Raw genomic sequence first — 20,000 nt, 5'->3', positions numbered from 1 at the left:
GTGTGTGTATGAGCATCTTTGGGTATGCCTGTGTGTATGCCTGTGTGTGTGTGTGTGTGTGTGTGTGTGTGTGTGTGTGTGTGTGTGTGTGTGAGAGAGAGAGAGAGAGAGAGAGAGAGAGACGTGTTTGATGTGTTTCTGTGTGTGTGTGTGTGTGTGTGTGTGTGTGTGCGTGTATAAATGCTTGCCTGTATATGTGTCTCTGAATGTGTGTATGTGCCTGACCAGCGATGCATTATTTGCCTGTGAGATGTAGATTGCGTTTGTGTTCGACAATGCAAAGAGCACAATAAATGGGGATCCATTTGTAAGCAGCGTTGTTCCTCTCGACTGTGTGCGTGCGAGTGGGCGGATTTATCTCCTCTATCTGATCCACTGCTTCAGTCTTTTGTTTTATCCCTGCACCCTTTCACACTTCTTCCTCACACTCAGGGCTTGAAAACGAAATTATTTTTCAAACGTTCCGTTCCGAACGGTTCAGGTAGGCCTATGTTTAACGTTTTCGTTCTTGCATGCGTTCCGCCACCAACATATCGGTCCTGAACCGGTTCGGAACGCAAAATATCGTTCGTTCTTAAAGTTCCAGCAGTGTTTGGCGGGCCTATCAAGTCTATTTTTGTGGACTTTACCTTAGAATAGACGTACTCATTATTTCCCCTTGATTTAGCCTATACCGTAGCTATGCCCAAAAATAATAAATCACAGGCGGCATCCAAAAACATTCAGATGGGCTATCCATCCCATAGCCTACAGACTTACTGTAGGCCTAACCTATGCCTATAAATAATTTCTTATCAAAAATATTTCTGGATCCGTGCTAAACTCCTTCCCTGGTTGTAGCCTAAGTTTTATCCATATGGAGATCTTCAAAGGCTTGCGCTATAATTCCAACCCTGTATATAAAGAAACCTGTCTGTTGCTGACAAGGCCTACCTCAAATTTCCCGTTTAACTCTTCTACATAGAATAGGCTATAATTGTGCAAACATTTCAAATCCCGACTTTAAAACGACAAGGCGTGGACAGGCAAAATAGGCTATTACGCATAGGCTACAAACAATTTCCAAATCAGTTTCAGTAGCCTACGCTACGACCTGGCTTAAGATCCGAAGTGGCAGACGGATAGGTTACATTACAACAGCAAGACAAAATACACATTTGGACCAAAGGTCCATTTATTCGTTTTTTTTGCAGAACTGCAGAAATCAAATTACTAGGCTGTTCGCCTACAATCAAACGAGTAGAACACTAAGGATATGCTTTTGTAAAATTTTATAAAATATATAGAGAATGAAAAAAACGTTATTAACCAGTTTTGTGGATTTCAGAATAACGTTTCTGTTCCGGAACAGTTGAAGACCATTTTGTTTTCGTTTCCATTTCCGCTCCTCGTAAAATTCCGTAAAATTCCGTTCGTTTTCGGTTTTCAAACCGGTTCGGAGCCCTGCTCACACTACACACAAGGTTGCTTTATCCTCACATTTTCTTTCATCAATCACCCTCTTCTCTCTTTCCATCACTCCTCAGTTAGGATTTCTCCTCCATCACTCGTTCCTGTCCTCTTGCTGAGATATATTAACCTGACCCTAGCCAGATGAATTTCGCTCCGCCTAGCTCCACTCATCCATCTGGAACCGATCCATTGAAGTGTTGCTTCAGAAGGCTGGGCCTAATCAAAAAATGCTTGCATATGATTGAATAAGCCACTTGTCCGTCATCTATTGACGTGCTACTTCAACCACTCACATCAAAGCCAACCCGGTGGCGCTAATAACAGTGTCACAGTCGCTTCTACGCTATGTCACATCTATGAAACTGCCGCCCTGCATCCTGATTGGCTGAACCATAAAGTCGGTTGCAGAAATCACTCTCAATGGAAGAGGTCCCAGATGGATGTGAGTGAAGCTAGGCGGAGCTATAGCGGAACGAAATTCATCTGGCTAGGGTCAGGTTAGAGATATATGCCCCTGCTGAACATCAACCTCCTAAATGGTTTCGATGCATAAAATCCCTGCACTACTTAGCTCTGAAGCCTCTCTCTCTCTTTCTAGCATTTGCCCTCTCCCTCTGTGTGTGTGTGTGTGTGTGTGTGCGTGTGTGTGTGTGTGTGTGTGTGTGTGTGTGTGTGTGTGTGTGTGTGTGTGTGTGTGTGCATGCCTGCGTGTGTGTGTGTGTGTGTGTAAGCAGTTCAGAGGCATTGATATGAGTTTTGAAGCAGTGGGGTTCCTTGCCTGAGAGAGACTCCAGGCAACCCCTCTAGACTGCTAAAAAGAGAGAGGGAGAGAGAGAAAAGAGGTGTAGGGAAAAGTAGGTTACTGAGAGAAGAACGTGTAAGTGTTTGTGTGTGTGTGTGTGTGTGTGTGTGTGTGTGAGAGAGAGAGATAGAGAAAGAGAGAGAGATTGTGTGTGCAGAGTAGAAAGAGAAAAAGAGAACAAGGGAAAGTGTGTGTCTGAAAGAGATGCTCTCTAAAATGCAATGAATCCACCAAGTCTTTTATCTTGTAGAAACTCATTATGCCTCTGTCAACCAGCTTACTGAGAGCTCTCAAATGGATTAGTGTGTGTGTGTGTGTGTGTGTGTGTGTGTGTGTGTGTGTGTGTGTGTGTGTGTGTGTGTGTGTGTGTGTGTGTGTGTGTGTGTGTATGTATGTGTGTACGTGTGTGCGCGTGTCCCCAAATGTATCAGAAAGACAGTGAGACAGAGGGGAAACAGAAAAGGAGAGAGGGTGAGACGAGTGAGAGGCTGGGCTGCCTGGTCACACACGGTCTCCTCTCTTCAAAGCTGTCTATCAGGTTGACACTAATCCTGGCGCAGGACCCTTAAATTGACACGCAAGATGTAAACACGAAATGCTCAGTTTGTCTCTCTGCAGCCACTGTCTTTCAGTGAATGAAAGGGTGATGTGGCTTCTGAACCTGTCACCTGTCACATGTCAGAAGCGCTGCATAATTTAAATCTGGCGTATGTCTCCACCCTCGTCCAAAATCTTGTTTTTTTTATGCTTGGTGGAATGACGGTGTCACTCACAAACATGTATGACTTTGGACTAATGGAACAGACTGAGGTTGTGTTGTTGATTTTGAGAGTGTGATAGACAGGAAATGCCATTGTTGTTGTTAAAATTGGAATCATGGGCTCTATTTCATGCCCGATGCATCACAGCCCCAGATAGGATGCAATGTGTCTTTGCTAGTTTGTGACCAATGCAGTTATTTTCTTCTACCCAGACGTGTACATTGTCTAAATAAGAAATCAACTTGTGCACCCAGGGGTGTGTCAGTGAAAAAAAAAAAGTGGTCTGGCCCATTGATTGCACATTGCTATTTTGACGCCACTGAAAATGATTAAGCCACTGACTAAAAAAAAATCCTGGTCTTAAGTAAGTATTTTGAGAGTGCATTATCAAGAACTCTAGCATTGTGCTTGTGTGTTTGGCTGAATGTCCTTAGAATTTTCCCCAAATTGTATTGGGGTTTGTTCTATTGTAGCCTATGAGCTCCATATGTTTAGGTGAGTACAGAATATGTGTATACTCTGCTTATCACACACACACACCTGCTTCAGCAAAGCAAATTTTGGTGGAATCCTGCTGTTGCATAGTTGGTCGTGTGTGTAAAGATTCCTTCTGCAGACATTCACTTGTCATCATAACAGCAACATTCCAAGATGTTAGAGCTCCTAGCTCTTATGGTAAAGGGGTCCCAAAATTAAGCAATGCAAGTACAGCCCTTTTGAACCATGTGCCTGGCATCTAATAATTTATTCCACCATCAAATTTGCAAACGTGGACTTAGACACACCCTAAGTATATTTGTGTTTCAGACAACGCATTTTAGATCATCAAAAAGGGGCCCTATGTTTGCCAATGTTTGCCAAATCATAGTCGAACACTAGTCCTCACAGTGGAATAACATACAGTAAATACCTCATTCGTTTTACCTGCCCTATTTACTTAATACATAATCACTGATTAATTATGTATGTGTGAAAAAGCTCTCATGTTCTTGCATTTCATCAAGTCGTTTTTCTCTCTCCATATGCTGTATGCATTTGTGATCATCTGCCAATTCTCCTTTCATTAGGGTGCCTGAACTCACATCTGTTGCTCAGTCTCATTTTTGAGCAGATTTGGATTATAGCATCAGTTTAAAAAGCAGTGTAAACAAGAATATAAATTCAGCTGGCGAGCAATTAGAATTTCAAATTGCTTACTACTGGCTTGATTGATTTTAATCAAAACAGACATCTATACCCCACAGCATCACCTACCCTGTAAGAACTGGGCTCTGTGCCTGATCTCTCAGAACCTTTGGTGAACGTTACCTGGAGGTTGATGGAATGTTCTGGAGTTGCAGTCTGGCGCTGGCACTCAGTAATGCTTGTGCATGCATTCATTTTGGCATTATAACAAACGGGGAGATGGAGCACCTCTTAGTGTCATAAGGATAAATATTACTGTTGTATATTACAGTTCACCGTGGGAAGGTGGACATCATTTAGAATGAAATGTGATATGTGTGTGTGTGTGTGTGTGTGTGTGTGTTTGTGTGACAGAGAGAGAGAGAGGGAGAGAGAGTGAGTGAGATAGAGAAGGAGAGTAAAGAAGAGAGCATAATTTTGTCAGAGTGTGTGTGTGTGTGTGTGTGTGTGTGTGTGTGTGTGTGTCTGAGTGAGTGTGAGGTGTGTGTTGTTTGTTGCAGATGCCATTTTGTGATTGGTCTTTAGCTACTCCTGGTTTCTCTTCTCCACAGTATGTATAACTTTAGGCTTAGAAAGTCAAGACAAATTCATTGCTTTATGCAGAGACTGGACCCGTCAGATTCCCATCAGACTACAGTAACCATACAAAATTGGACCAACTTTGTTCTGTTAGTACAGTTTGTACAGTATATTTTTTACATTCAGTGTGTACTCAGTAGAGAATCAACATGCAGTATAATATCAACAGTGCCTATATGAGTATGTATATGCATGTGTGGTTTGCCTCTGTTTTGCAGAAATACATCCACTGTCCATATCAAACACATCAGTGCACTTATTTGACCATAAGATTGTGAGAGCAGTCCCTACATATTCACTGATATCTACTAACTAATTGTAACCTAAGTTGCAGATCCATATGTGGTTGTGTGTGTGTAGAGCATAAGCGTGTGTGTGTGTGTCTGTGTGTGTGTGTGTGGGCAGTGGGCGGTGTACGGTTCGCTCTCTGATCCTACCTAATTTCTGCATGCAGGCTCGCAGCCTCTCCTCTAGGTTATTGACTCGGGTGTGCAGCTCGTCGTAGTCATAGGCACCCAGCTCCTGCTGCAGCTCGTTCAGAACTGCCGTCAGGTTCTGCACCTCCTCCTTAAACTGCAAAACCAATTTGGCATCCGCCTTGTACTCCTCCAACACCGGTATCAGAGGCCTAAGCTCCGCCATTTTCGCCTTTATGGCCTGTCAGGGGGGGAGTTAAAGAATACACAGAAGTCGACTCAGGTGATAGTCGTGGTCAAACATCCCCAACCAAAACCCCCCCCCCTCCCCTCTCCCCAAAGGAGAAGCAATCGACCAAAAAACAAAACAAAAAGGAGAAAAGAAAAATGGAGGCATGCTATCTGGGCCTAGCACCCTGACTACTCTACCGCTACCTTTGCCTAGCCTGGACACCTCGAGTCAATAACCGCCAGCTCCTGTGTGGTAAGGTGACATTCACTGTGACTTACATGTTGTTACGAACGTGTGTATCCCTGAGTGAATGTGTGTGTGTCTGTGTGTGTGTGTGTGTGTGTGTGTGTGTGTGTGTGTGTGTGTGTGTGTGTGTGTGTGTGTGAGTGTGAGGCAAACCACAGGATCCCAACGCCGGCAGTCGTTCTCCATTTGGCGAGGACACACTCTCCAGCACACTCAGCGGATTTTTGGGAAAGCTTTTTTATTGGTCATCATCGTTTAAAATGCAACATCTTACGGGTTACATGCTGGTACATGTCACACACAACAAAGTGGTTTTTCGCTTAGGTCAACTTTTAAAATGGAGAATTATATATTTATATCATATAGAAGTACTTAATAGAGGTAACCAAATATGCATAGACAAAACAAAGGGTAAACCAACAGCAATAATAATAATAATAATAATAATAATAATAATAATAATGGAACTTAAAAAGCCTGACAACTTGCATGCAGGAAGGGATGTGACTGGTTGTTCAGTAGGGGGACAGGGAGGGTGTTTCTATAATGGTGTCTTATCGAATATCAGAAATAGTGAAATATTCAGCACGACTGACAGCCACTTCAGCCAATCATGGCTAAGACCTGCCTCTTCTCTGTCCTCTGGCTCTCCTATATCACTCTTTAAGTTAGCCCTGCAAGCAAGAAAACCACACTCGTCACATGGTCTAACTTACTAACCTGTCTAGCACACGCATGCAGACACTCTCTCTCACTACACACACACACACACACACACACACACACACACACACACACACATCCACATACACTCACACATACACATGTAGCTTCACAATAACACATTAAGAAAAATTCAGCATGCACCATAGTGACCATGCAATGGGATGTTCTCAGCTTGAATAGTGTGTTTATGTGTGTGTGTGTGTGTGTGTGTGTGTGTGTGTGTGTGTGTGTGTGTGTGTGTGTGTGTGTGTGTGTGTGTGCGTGGGGGGGGGGGTGGGGGTTGTTGCTATGGGGACCCCCTCATCACTGAGATGTGTAAAAGTGGATCTGCGTCTACTGTACTCCCACAGTTGTGCTGTCTGCTCAATGATGCAACGTCTGGTAAAAACTCACTCAACGTCTGGTAAAAACCCACTCAGCGTCTGCATCATTGCCTGTGCTGCGAGACACATTTGCACTGATGAAAGGGGTGTATTTGTGTGTGTCTGGAATGAATATAAATGTATCAGCATTGCAATGCAGAGGCAGTATAGAGTGGATTGTATAGAGCATATAGCATGGATTAGGCCTTGCTGCAATGGCTGAGGTGACATTTAGCCAGTAGATGTGTAGAACATGATAATTTGGGCATTTGGGGGCATGCATGCACATATGCATGAGACTGATATAAGTGTCAGTGAGCATGACATATACGTGTGTAACATCAATAATCAATATGTGTGTGTGTGTATGTGTGTGTGTGTGTGTGTGTGTGTGTGTGTGTGTGTGTGTGTGTGTGTGTGTACCTTGTATTGCTTGGCGATGTTCTGCTTGTGGTTCTCCTCCACTTGTCTGAACTTGGTCTCTAGGCCTCGGAGCTGGTCCTCCATCTTCACCACATACTGCAGGTCCCTCTGCGTCCGCTGGTCCAGGACCTGGATGGACTGCGTCATGTTCTGGACCTGCAGCAAAACACACACCACAAGACTAAGTGTCTGTGCTCTGCCTTTCATTTGGTAATGGCCTATTCAATAACATGACACCTTAACAGACCGTGTTTGTAAGAACTGTAATTATGAATAAGGGGGTAAGGGTGGCTGTTGAAACAATAAGTAATGTGAAATAACTATGCTGCTAACATAATGCCACATACTGAGCCATAATAGAAAAGTAAAACACACATTTTGGTATCATTTCTTTGAGCTTATAAATAAGTAATACCACGTGAGAGGGTGTCTGTGTTGTGAAAACTGTGCAGTGACATGGCCTCTCTCTAAGGGCCCGTTGCTGTTCTTACTGCACACAGTACTAAAAAGAACATGGAGCTGCATTATTCATTAGTTATTAAAATTCAAATCCTGTGCACAAATTATGCTGATCCCTCTCTATAAAACAATCAAGTTAACTTTCTGTCTCTTTATCTCTTTGCTGCCCTCACTTTGTCCCTCCCCCTGAGTCATCTCTCTCTCTCTCTCTCTCTCTCTCTCTCTCTCTCTTTCTGTTTCTCTCTGCCTCTCCCTTCCTTTCTTACTTTGCATCCCTCTGACATCATGGTGTTGTTTTGGCAAGATTGATAGTTTTCCCAAGATGCCCTACCCTCTTTCAAGGGAGCTCATTACAGTCAGATTCTCCTGTGTGTGTGTGTGTGCACGTGCATGTGTGTGTGTGTGTGTGCGTGTGATGTCATATAGCGTGTGAAAGAGATCATATAGCATGGTTAAGTGGGCCTCAGGTGAGAGATGCCGTGAGCATGGGTCAGAGGTCGTTAGTTGGTAGGGGGCTGATTTGGTAGTCATGGTAACGACTACTCAGGGTGGTGCTGTGGGGACTGCAGGTGGAATAATGGCAAAGGGGCAGTTTAAACCAGGTTGATTTGTGCACTTGTGTGTGTGTGTGTGTTTTGTGTGTGTGTGTGTGTGTGATTGATGCGCAGTGAGAGAGAAAAACTTGAAAAGGTGAAGACAGTGATTGAGTGAGAGGTAAAAAAAAATCAAGATTGTGTGCGCATTTCTGTGTCTGCACATAGTGTGTGTCGAGCCTTTGTGTCTGCCCTTTTCGCGTGCCTGTCGTCTTTGCGAGGGGTGGGAGGTCACACGTTGCCATGGCTACCTTCTCCAGGAGCTGGCGAAGCTGCTTGGTGCGAGCGTCTCGGGAGCACATGGTCTGCTGAGGAGCCACCACCGTACACACACACCTGCCCTCACTGTCCTGAGCCGAGCTGTATACCTGCCAGGACTCCTCCGGGTTTGCTGGCAACACCTGAGACAGACAGACAGCGGGAGTGAGAGAGAGAAAGAAAGAAAGAAAGAAAGAAAGAAAGAACGAGAGAGGAGAGAGGGATAGGGAGAGAGATTTGCAGAGAGATACGGTGATGAAGAGAGACGGGGAGTGGTGAGAGGAGTGAGGGGAGATGAGAGATGAAATAAGAACGAAAGATCAGAAGAAAGGATGAAAGGGAAAAAAGAAGTGTAGTGGAGCGATTACCTAGATGCATTGAAACAATCACATTCTTGTTACAGAAGCATCACATCACAGCATCCCCATCAGATATATGTAATGGGACAATATATTGCCCTTTTTGTCCCCAAAAGACCTGCATAACCCAAATACACTAATGTGTGTTTCTAAATGACTTACATAACAACTTGCAAACACACACACACACAGCAATGGAAGATTAGCCAAAGCTCCATCTGGACATGAAAATGTTAGGCCCCGCCCCTTCACTCCTCCCCCTTGAAATACACCTAATCAGAGTTTAATCACAACCATTAGAACTTCAGAGCCATTTTATGGTACACACAACCCAGCCTCCTGGAGCTTCATCTCTCCATGGCCAATAAAAAAAAACACTATCATTGCCATTAATTATACTCACAGATATTAAGTTACAGGTTGAGAGAGGAAATTGCACTGACATGAGGCTACAGCTAGAGACGACAGGTCATGAGCTAAAAATATTAATGTACTACTAATACAGAGAGTGCATGTGGGCTTTGATTCTAGGCTCCATTTGCAACAACGGGTGGCAAGGACGTTGTGAGGTGGGAGACATATTCAGAAACTCTTCCCAAATATTCCACTGTTTATCTGAATGTGGTGAAAATGTAGAGTATAAACCACCAATGTGTCAGTTATGTAGGCTACCACTTCAACAGCTAAATAACTTGTTTCATGTTACTATTCGTTAATAAAGAAGTGCTGGGCGAGTTCTGTGCAGGTGAATAAATAAGACTGCATTTGACGTGTAGGTTATAAATGGTCTCCACTCACATTTGTGTATAAACATTAATAAAAGCATATGCACTGAGCATGTGTACGTGGGATTGGGGTGGGTTGAGTGCGGGAGTGGGAGGGGGTGTTACACAATAGTCATGACTATCCTCGTAGCAGATTACAGTGCCGGACAGAGGGGTGAACCTTGTGCAAACCAGCGCAATTATAGAGCGGTGAACTTGCTCCTCTTTAACTGGGTGTGCGAGCATCCATAGGTGGGAGGGAGCTGATTTATGAGTGGAAATAGACCTTACCCACCAGGGATCCAATTACCAAGATTACCGGAATAAATAAATATCTACCTTCCATGTGTTATAAATCTGACGATAGATAATGAATTCAACTAATTGTGTGTCTTTTTGCAGTTTGCCTTGAACTATTTAAATTACGAGTCTTGCCAAACATAAGATTCTAAATTCAGGATTTGGTGAAAAACAACTATATCCACCACCGTTCACAACTTAATTGAATGCCTTATGTCCTTTGTCCTGTTGCGATTCCATACTGCACTGAATGCTCGTATGGAACCTCTAATGCAGCGGCGGCGGAGGAATATAATTTCGTTTCGCATAATAGTGACCTTCATTTTGACTTAAAAATATATTGCTTCCAAGGAATGTCATTTCATTCATAAAGCGGAGTGACGCGTAGCTTTTCAAAAAAGCTCTGTCAAGGCATTTTTTTCATTCTCAATGCGAAACCTGGCAATGTGCCCCCCATTCTTCCTGATTCGTAACCCGCCTCTACCGAAAAGAACACCGTAAGCCACTACCGATGACTGTTCAGGGAACTATCACAAGATCACGTTACGCTCAGCGAGATAAGACCGACCTCTCTGCTGGTATTCATTCTGGACAGATCATATGCATTGGACACAAATCGACTGCACATGCAGCAAATGTGTCCATGTCCATTCATACACACATAAAGTAGTAAAAGAGTTACGAGCTACGGAAACCTGACCCATGTGTGCCAGCATCCTATGAATAAATAGTTAAACCTTGACGCACTTACTCCAGTACTCCTGTCCGGGTAGCCTCCCTGCGCAGCGGTGAGCTTGGTGGTATTGAGCCCCACTAGTGAGGGCAGCGTCTGGGACATCCAGTTGGTGATCATTGCCATAGTGCTGAGCACCACTCCGATCTTCAGCAAAGGCACCGACATGATCTCTAATTCTGCGCTATGCTTTACCAACTTGAAACCTTCATTCCACACAATCTAGCAGGGGGAAGGGGGGATAAGCTCCGGTGTCTGGAGCAGCCTGATGCATTATCTCCTGCACTCTCTCCGGCTCTTGTACGCTCTCCTCTCGCATTTCTGTCCGGCAGATAGAGGGGTTTAGAGGGGTTCCCGATTGATCGAGGCGAATATCAAAGGCGATAAAAAAAAGTCAAGGTAAGATGAGCGGCAACAATGACAGCAAGTCTTCAGTTTCCAAGGTTCTTCGACAAACGAGTGACCCTCAAACCCCTTTCTGCTCTTAATTTTTCTTCCGTTGACGCCCTCAGTCACTGCTCTTGTGCGGCACGCACTCCGTAACTAGATGGCAAAGAGTGCACACGGACAGCTCGAGCTTACGATAGATAAGTGAGAGGGTAGCGTCACGCAGGGTCTATATAAGCGGGTGTGCGCGCGATGTGATGTCAGGTTATGTCTGCATGGGAGACTACCGCCCCTATCTGCGCATCACACTGTCGGACCCCCCCCTCACGCGCGCCAGTTTGCCTCACTGCCCTAACAAATACTCCAAACAGGGCGTTTGCCCCCCTACGTGCTCCCGGGAGAACGGCAGACGCGCCGTTCGGCGAAGGTCGAGCACTTGGCGTGGTCAGAGGCTCGAGCTCTTAATTATACCTTCGCAGGTGACATTTTTCCTGTGCTCCCCGTGGCTAGCGGTCTGTTGGTCTCCAGGAATAACTCACTTGATGTTAATTTAATGATGGACCCAACAAAATTAAACCCCATTATGATTTAATAGAGGCTTTGCTTCTGTTTGTCTAGCAAAACACAGTCAATGACAAACGTGGGACAGAGAGGGGGGGGGGGGGGGGCACATCAAAGTACAAATTGCGATCATTTATCACATATTTTCTTATCTGTGAGATGAAGATGCATTCATGTCAGAGCACACTCGGTGTTACAGAATAGCTTAATCGAATCGAAAAAACACTCTGATTTCAAAGCTCCCGGGGTGCGCTTGGCACTGGCGCGCCGGGTATACGCACAGTTGAAGCCCAGGACAACAAGAACATCGCGCGTTAATAGGACAACAGCGCCATCCGGTTGAAACTAGTGGTACTGTTCGAGTCAGAACTCAAGGCATATACTGTATGATGCAATTGGACTGCGATTATGCGATAGTGGGATAGCAGCAACACCTGACTACCTGACTAATTAGGGGAACATGGTTTAAGCCTTTGCCCGCTGCACTACCAGTTATTGCCAGGGCTGTGCAGTAAAACGCTACGAAGTGGAAACCGCCGATAAAACGCCATTTTATCAGAGTGCTGCGCTAACGAAATCATGGGGTAGAATTGCTAGGAAGGGGGCGTGGTGCAACATCTATGCTTCATTTTATGAGCACATGCTCACACGTTGCGTGTAAAAAATACTACATCAAACTTACGGGGTGATAGGACAACAATGTGAGGTGCAAACGCAAATCCATTATGCAATGTAACAATTCACAAGTTGAGAGCAACATATTTGAACTTGTTCGACAAAAAATATTTTGCAACATGGTAACCTGCCACATTTTTGCAGCTTTCTATCTGCTACATAATATATAACAACACAGTTTTGGGATGTTATGGAATCAAGTGTTATATATTTCTTTAGGTTAAATCCTTGTTTAAATAACGCTTTATGTGAATCTGAGGGCCATATCCTACAAAATTGTAATATCTCCGTTTATTTGTAGATCAAACAGATTGAGCATGCCTCCGACTATTCCTAGATATATAGGGGACGTTTTCGTTTGTAAACTGGAAAAAACAAGACGCTACCTCCTGTCGCTTCAAGCGTCTTCTGCTGTTGAATAAAATATTACACAGAAAAATAAGAAACCAAGTAGGTCACGCACACAGGCGTTCTCCACAGGAGTTTCTCTTCCTGTCGACATATCTGCGTCTTTGAGCATGCTTGTTGAGTTTGTCTGAGGGAAAGAGAGTGCGATAGTTTAATGATATGAAAACGTGCTGTGTGGTTCTTGCCCATGAACACTGAACAGTCGGACCGGTACAGGAATAGTAGCCTAGCCTACACGCCCCAATAAATGAAAAAATGCAACTACACCCTATGCCTCAAAACGCCATATTCTATTTTTTTTTTTTTTTGCATTTTTCAGTTTTATTAGACTAACAATTGTACACATCCGGAGCTAATTAAAGGGCAGGATATTATACACAATACAATCGAGGGGAAGCTAAATGTATGGCCCTTTAATTCACATTATGAGAGCTGACTGGTCTAATAAAAAAATTACATGTGCAATGTGCATACTTCCAGATTTTCCCCCGTGTTATCAGGCAAGACGTTTGCTATTTAACTGTTGGGAAATGTAAGAAACAATAATATAATATAAGAATACAATAAACAGTTCATGTTTATGTCGTTTTTGGCATCTCTTCCAGGTGACCTGATTCACTTGCTGACTTTTTCATCTGTCTGCCCATCACTCTGATGACCCCCATCTAAAAGCCTTAAACAGCCCCATCTTCCTTTACCTGACAGTCAATATAGGTCTTTCTCCACGTCTGCCCACCATGATTCTGTCTGCCCACATGCCCTTCTTCTCTGTCTAGCTCCTCTGACTGGCAATATTACCTGTCTGTTTGGATTACCATGTCATTCTTTCTGTTCTCCGTAATGGTCCCAGTGATTGACTGTTTGTAGAATCATAAATAGTCAGCTGTATGACAAAGTGTGTTTAGAAATACTCTCATTGCTATGTGGCTGCCAAGTCAACTGATGTGGAAGAGTTAACCTCACTCTGTCGAGGAGGAGTTTTTTAGGGAAATCCAAAAGGTTTTTCCAGTCCCTATGATGGCAATGTTGAAACTTACTATTCAGCACCCAATCATGTTTAATTAATTGAATATACATGTACAGTATCTGAGAGAATTGTGTTTCCTTGTTGTCATTTACAAATCATTCACAAAGAATCTTAAGGCTAAAAGTAGCTCTAAATTGGTGTATTTGGGAGAAACTCCTAAAACTAATAGGTGTGTTAATCTTAATTATAGGGCTCCTGATTATTTTCAAAATAGTAAGCTAATTCACAAAGCATTTTGATACAAAAAGTAGCATCTATGTCTTACCAAATATTAGGCCTAGCCTGCAAGACTTGTTCTGTGTCAAAATGATAGGCCTATATTATTTACCCATTTCTTCACTCTCTTACTCAACCTCTTCCTCATCTTTAAAATTTTTCTTCAATGACACCCTAAAACACTCTAGTGTAGGCACTAGGCAGCATACCAAACACTGTCAGATACTCACAAGTAGCAAAGATCAAGCATTATTTTGGAAGTCTTGAGTAGGCTAAGACTTATAAGTTCACACATCATGAAACACAAATATGAAAATGTCTATGTCTGTGTGTCTATGCTGGTTTATTGTTTATGCAGATGTCAATCATGTTTTTTTTTTTTGGCTTCAAAGAGACCGTAAGCAATGCTCAGTGACGTTGCGTTTGTAGATGTTCATATTTATGTTTCTTAGCAGATGCTTTCGTAAACACTTTACTTGAGAGTATTGACATAAGAGTGACATGACACTATCATGAACATATGCCACTGTCATGACACATGAACCCTAACTCTAACCCTAACCCTAACCCTAACCCTAACTCTAACCCTAATCCCAACCCTAACCCTAACCCTAACCCTAACTCTAATCCTAATCCTAATCCTAATTTGACAAAAACCGAATGTCACTTAATATCAGAAGTGTTATGTCATAAAAGTTTATGACTTGTTTATGACTGTCATGTCACTCTTATGTCAATACTGTCAAGTAAAGTGTAACCAATGCTTTTCTCCAAAGCGACTTACACTATTTGAACCAAACACCAAACAAAACACATAAGAAAGGGAGCTCATCACTCCCATCAGTGCTCCCCGAGAAACTCCACACAATGTTTTGTTATACTGTGGGGGACAGGCTTCACTTTGTTTCCAGTTCACAGAGTCAGGGCTGTGTACAAAGACCATTTTTTACAAGGTAGTCAGAAAATGGACAGCTTGCGAAACGTGAGGTGTTATTTGCTGAATTTGACAAATTTGATTTGAATTTGTTACGGGTTACAAATCATCTATAATCACTTATTTAGGTTCTATGAAGTTCAAAAAGTACTTGTGCTGTGATGTCACCCAAAATCACCCCTTACATAGTACTGCAGAGCAATGCATGTACATTCATGCTATGAGCATATTTATGAAACATCTAAAAATATTAAATGACGTTGTCCATTACACTCTAGAGACAAAACTAATGTGTTGTCTCTATCTGGACACAGAGATGTGTTACAGTAAAAAACAACGCAATTTGTATTGTTTTCAACAAAAGTTGTGTTATTTTCAACGCATATTGTGTCACAAATAAAAAAGGAAACAACAAAACGGTTATGTCCCTATCTGGACACAGAGATGTGTTAAAAACAACGCAAGCTGTGTTGTTTTCAACACATTAGTTTTAAGAGTGTAGACCACTTGTTACCAACCTGACTCTCGCCAGATGAATTTCGTTCCGCTTAGCTCCGCCTAGCTTCACTCACATCCATCTGGGACCTCTTCCATTGAGAGTGATTTCAGCACGAGATTGTATGGTTGAGCCAATCAGGATGCAGGGCGGGAGTTTCATAGATGTGACATAGCGTAGAAGCGACTGTGAGACTGTTATCAGTGTCACGGGTTGGCTTCGATGTGAGTGGTTGAAGAAGCACGTCAATAGATGACGGACAAGTGGCTTATCCAATCATATGCAAGCATTTTTTTATTAGGCCCAGCCTTCTGAAGCAACACTGTAGAGCTAGGCGGAACGAAATTCATCTGGCGAGTCAGGTGTTACAACACTCACTAAGCTTTAGCAGGGAAACCGAGCAAAAGCAGATTCATATTAGGAAACTGGGCCCTATTCAGCAAGTCTATTGAGCTGTGCTATTACTCTATGCCATTGCTGTATATCTCAATGATCGTGAAAGAGAATCACTTCACAGTATTACAATAAATGGCAATTCCCAAATATACCCTTAATAAAGATAACTGTGTGCTTGACATTTTCAGCACTTTTGATTTACGTTTTCCCCACATATTTAATTAACTTATAATGTATGTAACTATAGAGAGGGCATAAGAGAAGACTGACTACCCATGAATCTGTAAATCTGTCATTGTTTGACCTCAGGTTGACAATATTCAATATTCAAAACAACTTTTAATATTAATGTGCACACAGACTAGGGGGCTCTGTCTGAGTATGCCATTTTTCAATTGCTATTTTGTTTGATGTATGGTGGTCATCCTATTTGAAAATGAGGTTTGCTAAAGCTTAAACAAAACAATTTGTCCTTCAGGAGGAATTGCAATACATGGTACTCATAAAGCTTTAACGAAATATGGCATTGAGGTTCTAAATGTATGTTAAGTAAAAACAATGAGACAAGCAAGAGAAATATCTGCGGTTTTGCCAAAGTTACACATATCTCTGTTTTTGGAAGGTAAACTACTTAACTTCCTTCCTATATCCTTTTTTGACACAGACTCTCTCGCTCTCCCGATCTCTCTCGCTCTCTCTTGGGTAAAATAAATAAAGCTTGGGCAGTCAATCAGATGACCGCAGGCCTGTCTCTCTCTCCTGCAGAATGGGATTGATTGCTGCTGCAATTTGCATAGCAAACACATCCTTTCTTTAAAACCCTCACTCAAACACACACACAACACACACACAACACACACACACACACACACACACTGACAACCTCAATGATACTCTCTTTTCTTTTTTGTCTTTGAAAATGTTCCCAGAGTTTTGCCCTTTCGTTTAAGCACCTTCTCCTCCACACACAGGAGCAAATAAAACACATCACAAGGATGCATACATGCTTGTGCCTGTGAAGGTAGTGGAGGCCATCTGAAATATATAAAAATATATACTGACATTCATTGACTTTTTGTGTGTGTGTCTCTCTCTCTCTCTCTCTCTCTGTGTGTCTGTGTGTGTGTGTGTGTGTGTGTGTTGGACAGATGTGCATTACATTGTTCACAAGAGCTTTGCAGTGTTGAACAGCTGTTTCTCTCTGTTCAAACTGAATAAACACGACCACATAGTTCAACCTGGTTTCACTCATTCAATGTGACATCTCCTCCACCACAGACCTCAGAGTAATGCAGGTCTCTAATTAAATGCCCTTCTGTATATAGAGTGCAGATGGTAGATGCCATGGTATTCAAGAGGAATCAAGCATCTCTGGGAAATGTAGTGCACTAATTGCGCTCTGTTTCTGGCCAAAGACTACAAATGGAGACAATACTGAGATCCAGACTGGTCTCGTGAAAGATGCAAAATATTACCATATGAAGTGAACTGAAAATCTGCAGATGAGGCAATGATTTAAGTTGGGTATTGGAACACGCATATGAATGAGAGAGTGGGTGATGCAGTAATGACTTTCAAATGAGTCTGTGAGGTTTTCCAATACCATAATAATAACCTTGTGTGTATGTGTGTAAGTGTACTGCTTTTATAGGCAATGACTGTATTTAAAAGCATGAGCTCTCTCAACACGCCTGATTAAAGTCTGATGCCTCCACCTGTTCCTGCTCTGCTTCTGCCTCAAGTTCAAGTTGCACTGATTCACCATATCATGCCCGATAGGGGTCCACACTTGTCAGGAAAACCCGGACAGTTACCTGGTTGAAAAAACCTAATGCTCCTGGAACCCAGACCCGGGGATCTCCAGCCCCGTAATCTTGGATTTACAGCCTAGCCCCTTGACTGTACTGCTGCTTCGCTTTCAATTGTTGTTGGTGTGTGTTTCCCAGGACTGATCATCCAGATTGCTGCTCGGCTATTGGGGAACACACACACACGCAGACTTTGAACTCCCGAACCCCTGAAAAAACCCCCAAAAAATAAACATTCTAACGACGCTATTGTGGTCCTCGTCCTGTTTGGTGTCTGACATCAAGCCTTTTGTCTCAGGCTAGAAGTTCAAAGATCAGATAGCTGGAAGGGGGCAGGAAATAGGACAGAGGTAAAACCTAATGCTCTGGAATGGAGGGGGGAGGATTTGGCCTGCGGAGGACGGGGAACCGCTGACAGAGAGTAGGGGAGTGGAACGTGAAAAGAAAAACAACTGATATAAGAGAGAGAGAAGTGGGGAGGTAAAATGAAGACAGGACAGGAGAGGAGAGGAGTGAACCATAATGGCCGCTGAGGGCTGTTAGCGTAAAAGCAGTGGTGATGAGAAGGTACTATGGTGGAGAGGTGGTCAGATATTTAGTGGTATGATATCAAGTGCATTTGACCTGAGGTCACATAATGTTCCCGCCAAACATATTATACCAGGGGTGATGTGGGCAAACAAAATCAATTAGGTTGCAAAGTGTCATTAATTATTTAATTGTGCATTGGGAAAGCACTCCAGGCAATAGCTGAGGGAAATTAATCTGAAAAATTAGTGTTTTGAGCATTACCAGTCTTTGTTCTATATAATGCATTTAACACTGGCTTTCTTTTTCCTGGCTTGTTCTGTTTTGATCATGTAAAAAAGAGTACAATTGGTATTTATACATATTCCAAAAGTTAGTAATCATGACTGGACATTAACATTGAATGTACATCAGTTAAGTGTCTAGGTATGTGAACAACTGTGATCTATAAATGTCAGCAACTCTGAGTCACAAAGTAATTGAGGTCACTCATAGGCCTGCTAAACTGTTGTGTATCTAAGGGGGCCAGCTGATTGAATGGTTTCAATGAAAACAGTAACTGTAGTAAGCTTCTGTAATGGATAATTAGTGTTTTCAGACATTTCAGAGATCTTTGTAAAGCCTACAGGTGCTACATCTGTTATTTACAAAAAGTGTCGTTTAATTAACATAAACTCTCCTTTTCATTTCACCCGATTCTTTCGACAGTAAACACATTTTCATCTCTTTCTGTCACTCCTTTCTGATTGGATGGTTATGAAACAGTTATCAAACGCGTCTGGTGCCTTTGATGAAAGCAGCATTAAATCCTAATATCGCCCAAGTGCATTTCCCGTGTGCGTATCACGGCGCGCGCCACGGCACACAAGTGTTCAGAAGGATTTAATGAGGTACGTCTCTGATAGCAACCACAACACACGGGGCCTAGACATTATGATAATTGATTAATTAATTAATTCGGCGTGCCCTGCTGCTAACTGTCGCAACATACAGTACTTACCAACATAGCATCACTTGTTTAATATGTAGTTAAATTAATTATCTGCAATCTGCATTTGAACACCACACAGGCCGACGTGGTGTACTCTTTAGAGTGATACATAGCCTATTTGAGTTTCTAGCCTACTCAAGCGCCCTGGTTGTCAACTGGAACTAAAACTGTTGGAAAAGTACAAACCGTGGGTTTCATAGGCCTGAATCATTTGCATGTTTTGCCTATCACCATATACTGTGCCCAAAATTATTCACCTGTTCCGCAGAGTCTCTACGACAAGCTGAATGACCAATGATAAGTCAAGTTTTCACTGAGTTTCTGCTGGACGGATCTATTTCGCAGCAAGTTCAATAAAACACACCCTAAATCCCGAGAGCGTCAGGAGAAGCGTGAAAGATTCAAAAGGCTTAATTGATGTTCAGCGCACTCGACTGAGATTTACTTCTAACGGAATGGCACAGAGTCTAGCCCTATGAGCGGATCATACGTGATTGTGATAGGGAATATTAGTCAGTAAGCATCCTATAGGCACACTCCCCTAAACAGTTTTTGTAGGAGGACGCAGACGGTAGGACAATGCAATGTCTCAGTACTTTTCAGGAATCAAAATAAGGAAATGTGTGGAAGATAAACGTCTGACAACAGCACTTTGGGATATGTTACGCTCAGTTAATCAAACATTAACTGCAGGCCAAGTATAATAGCACTTTGTTTTGGACAGCACTTGAACAACCCTAACGTATTTTAATAACATTAAGCATGAAGTGGGCAGTGTTCCCATTACGCGAGCCTGTAGTTGCTGGGGTTTGACAATCTTTGCGGTTGAAGTGGTGGGGCAGCCGCTCTCTAGACCGCCATGCACATCCTAGAGCTATCCACCTCATCGGCGTGTAATCCCCACCGTTAATCTGTTTAAACGC

General features: G+C 42.8%; 1 protein-coding gene across 3 annotated transcripts in view; it reads right to left on the bottom strand.

Annotated features, from left to right (window-relative positions):
- olfm1b (olfactomedin 1b) overlaps positions 1–20,000 on the bottom strand; it is a 29,034-nt gene that overhangs the window by 8,440 nt on the left and 594 nt on the right. For 2 of the 3 annotated variants that reach the window (XM_048258948.1, XM_048258949.1), the window contains exons 1-4: positions 10,669–11,578; positions 8,488–8,637; positions 7,185–7,340; positions 5,217–5,436 (exon numbers count right to left, since the gene is read on the bottom strand). In XM_048258948.1, coding sequence (XP_048114905.1) covers positions 5,217–5,436; positions 7,185–7,340; positions 8,488–8,637; positions 10,669–10,818 — 676 coding nt within the window. In that variant the 5' untranslated portion in view covers positions 10,819–11,578. Of the gene's footprint in view, positions 1–5,216; positions 5,437–7,184; positions 7,341–8,487; positions 8,638–10,668; positions 11,579–20,000 lie in introns of those variants that run through there. The other variant, XM_048258950.1, reaches the window with a different exon arrangement.

This window comes from Alosa alosa, chromosome 12, assembly GCF_017589495.1.
Source record: "Alosa alosa isolate M-15738 ecotype Scorff River chromosome 12, AALO_Geno_1.1, whole genome shotgun sequence".
Classification (NCBI taxonomy): Eukaryota; Metazoa; Chordata; class Actinopteri; order Clupeiformes; family Clupeidae; genus Alosa; species Alosa alosa.
Note: the sequence above shows the minus strand (reverse complement) of the source record. Positions and strands in the feature narration are given on the sequence as shown.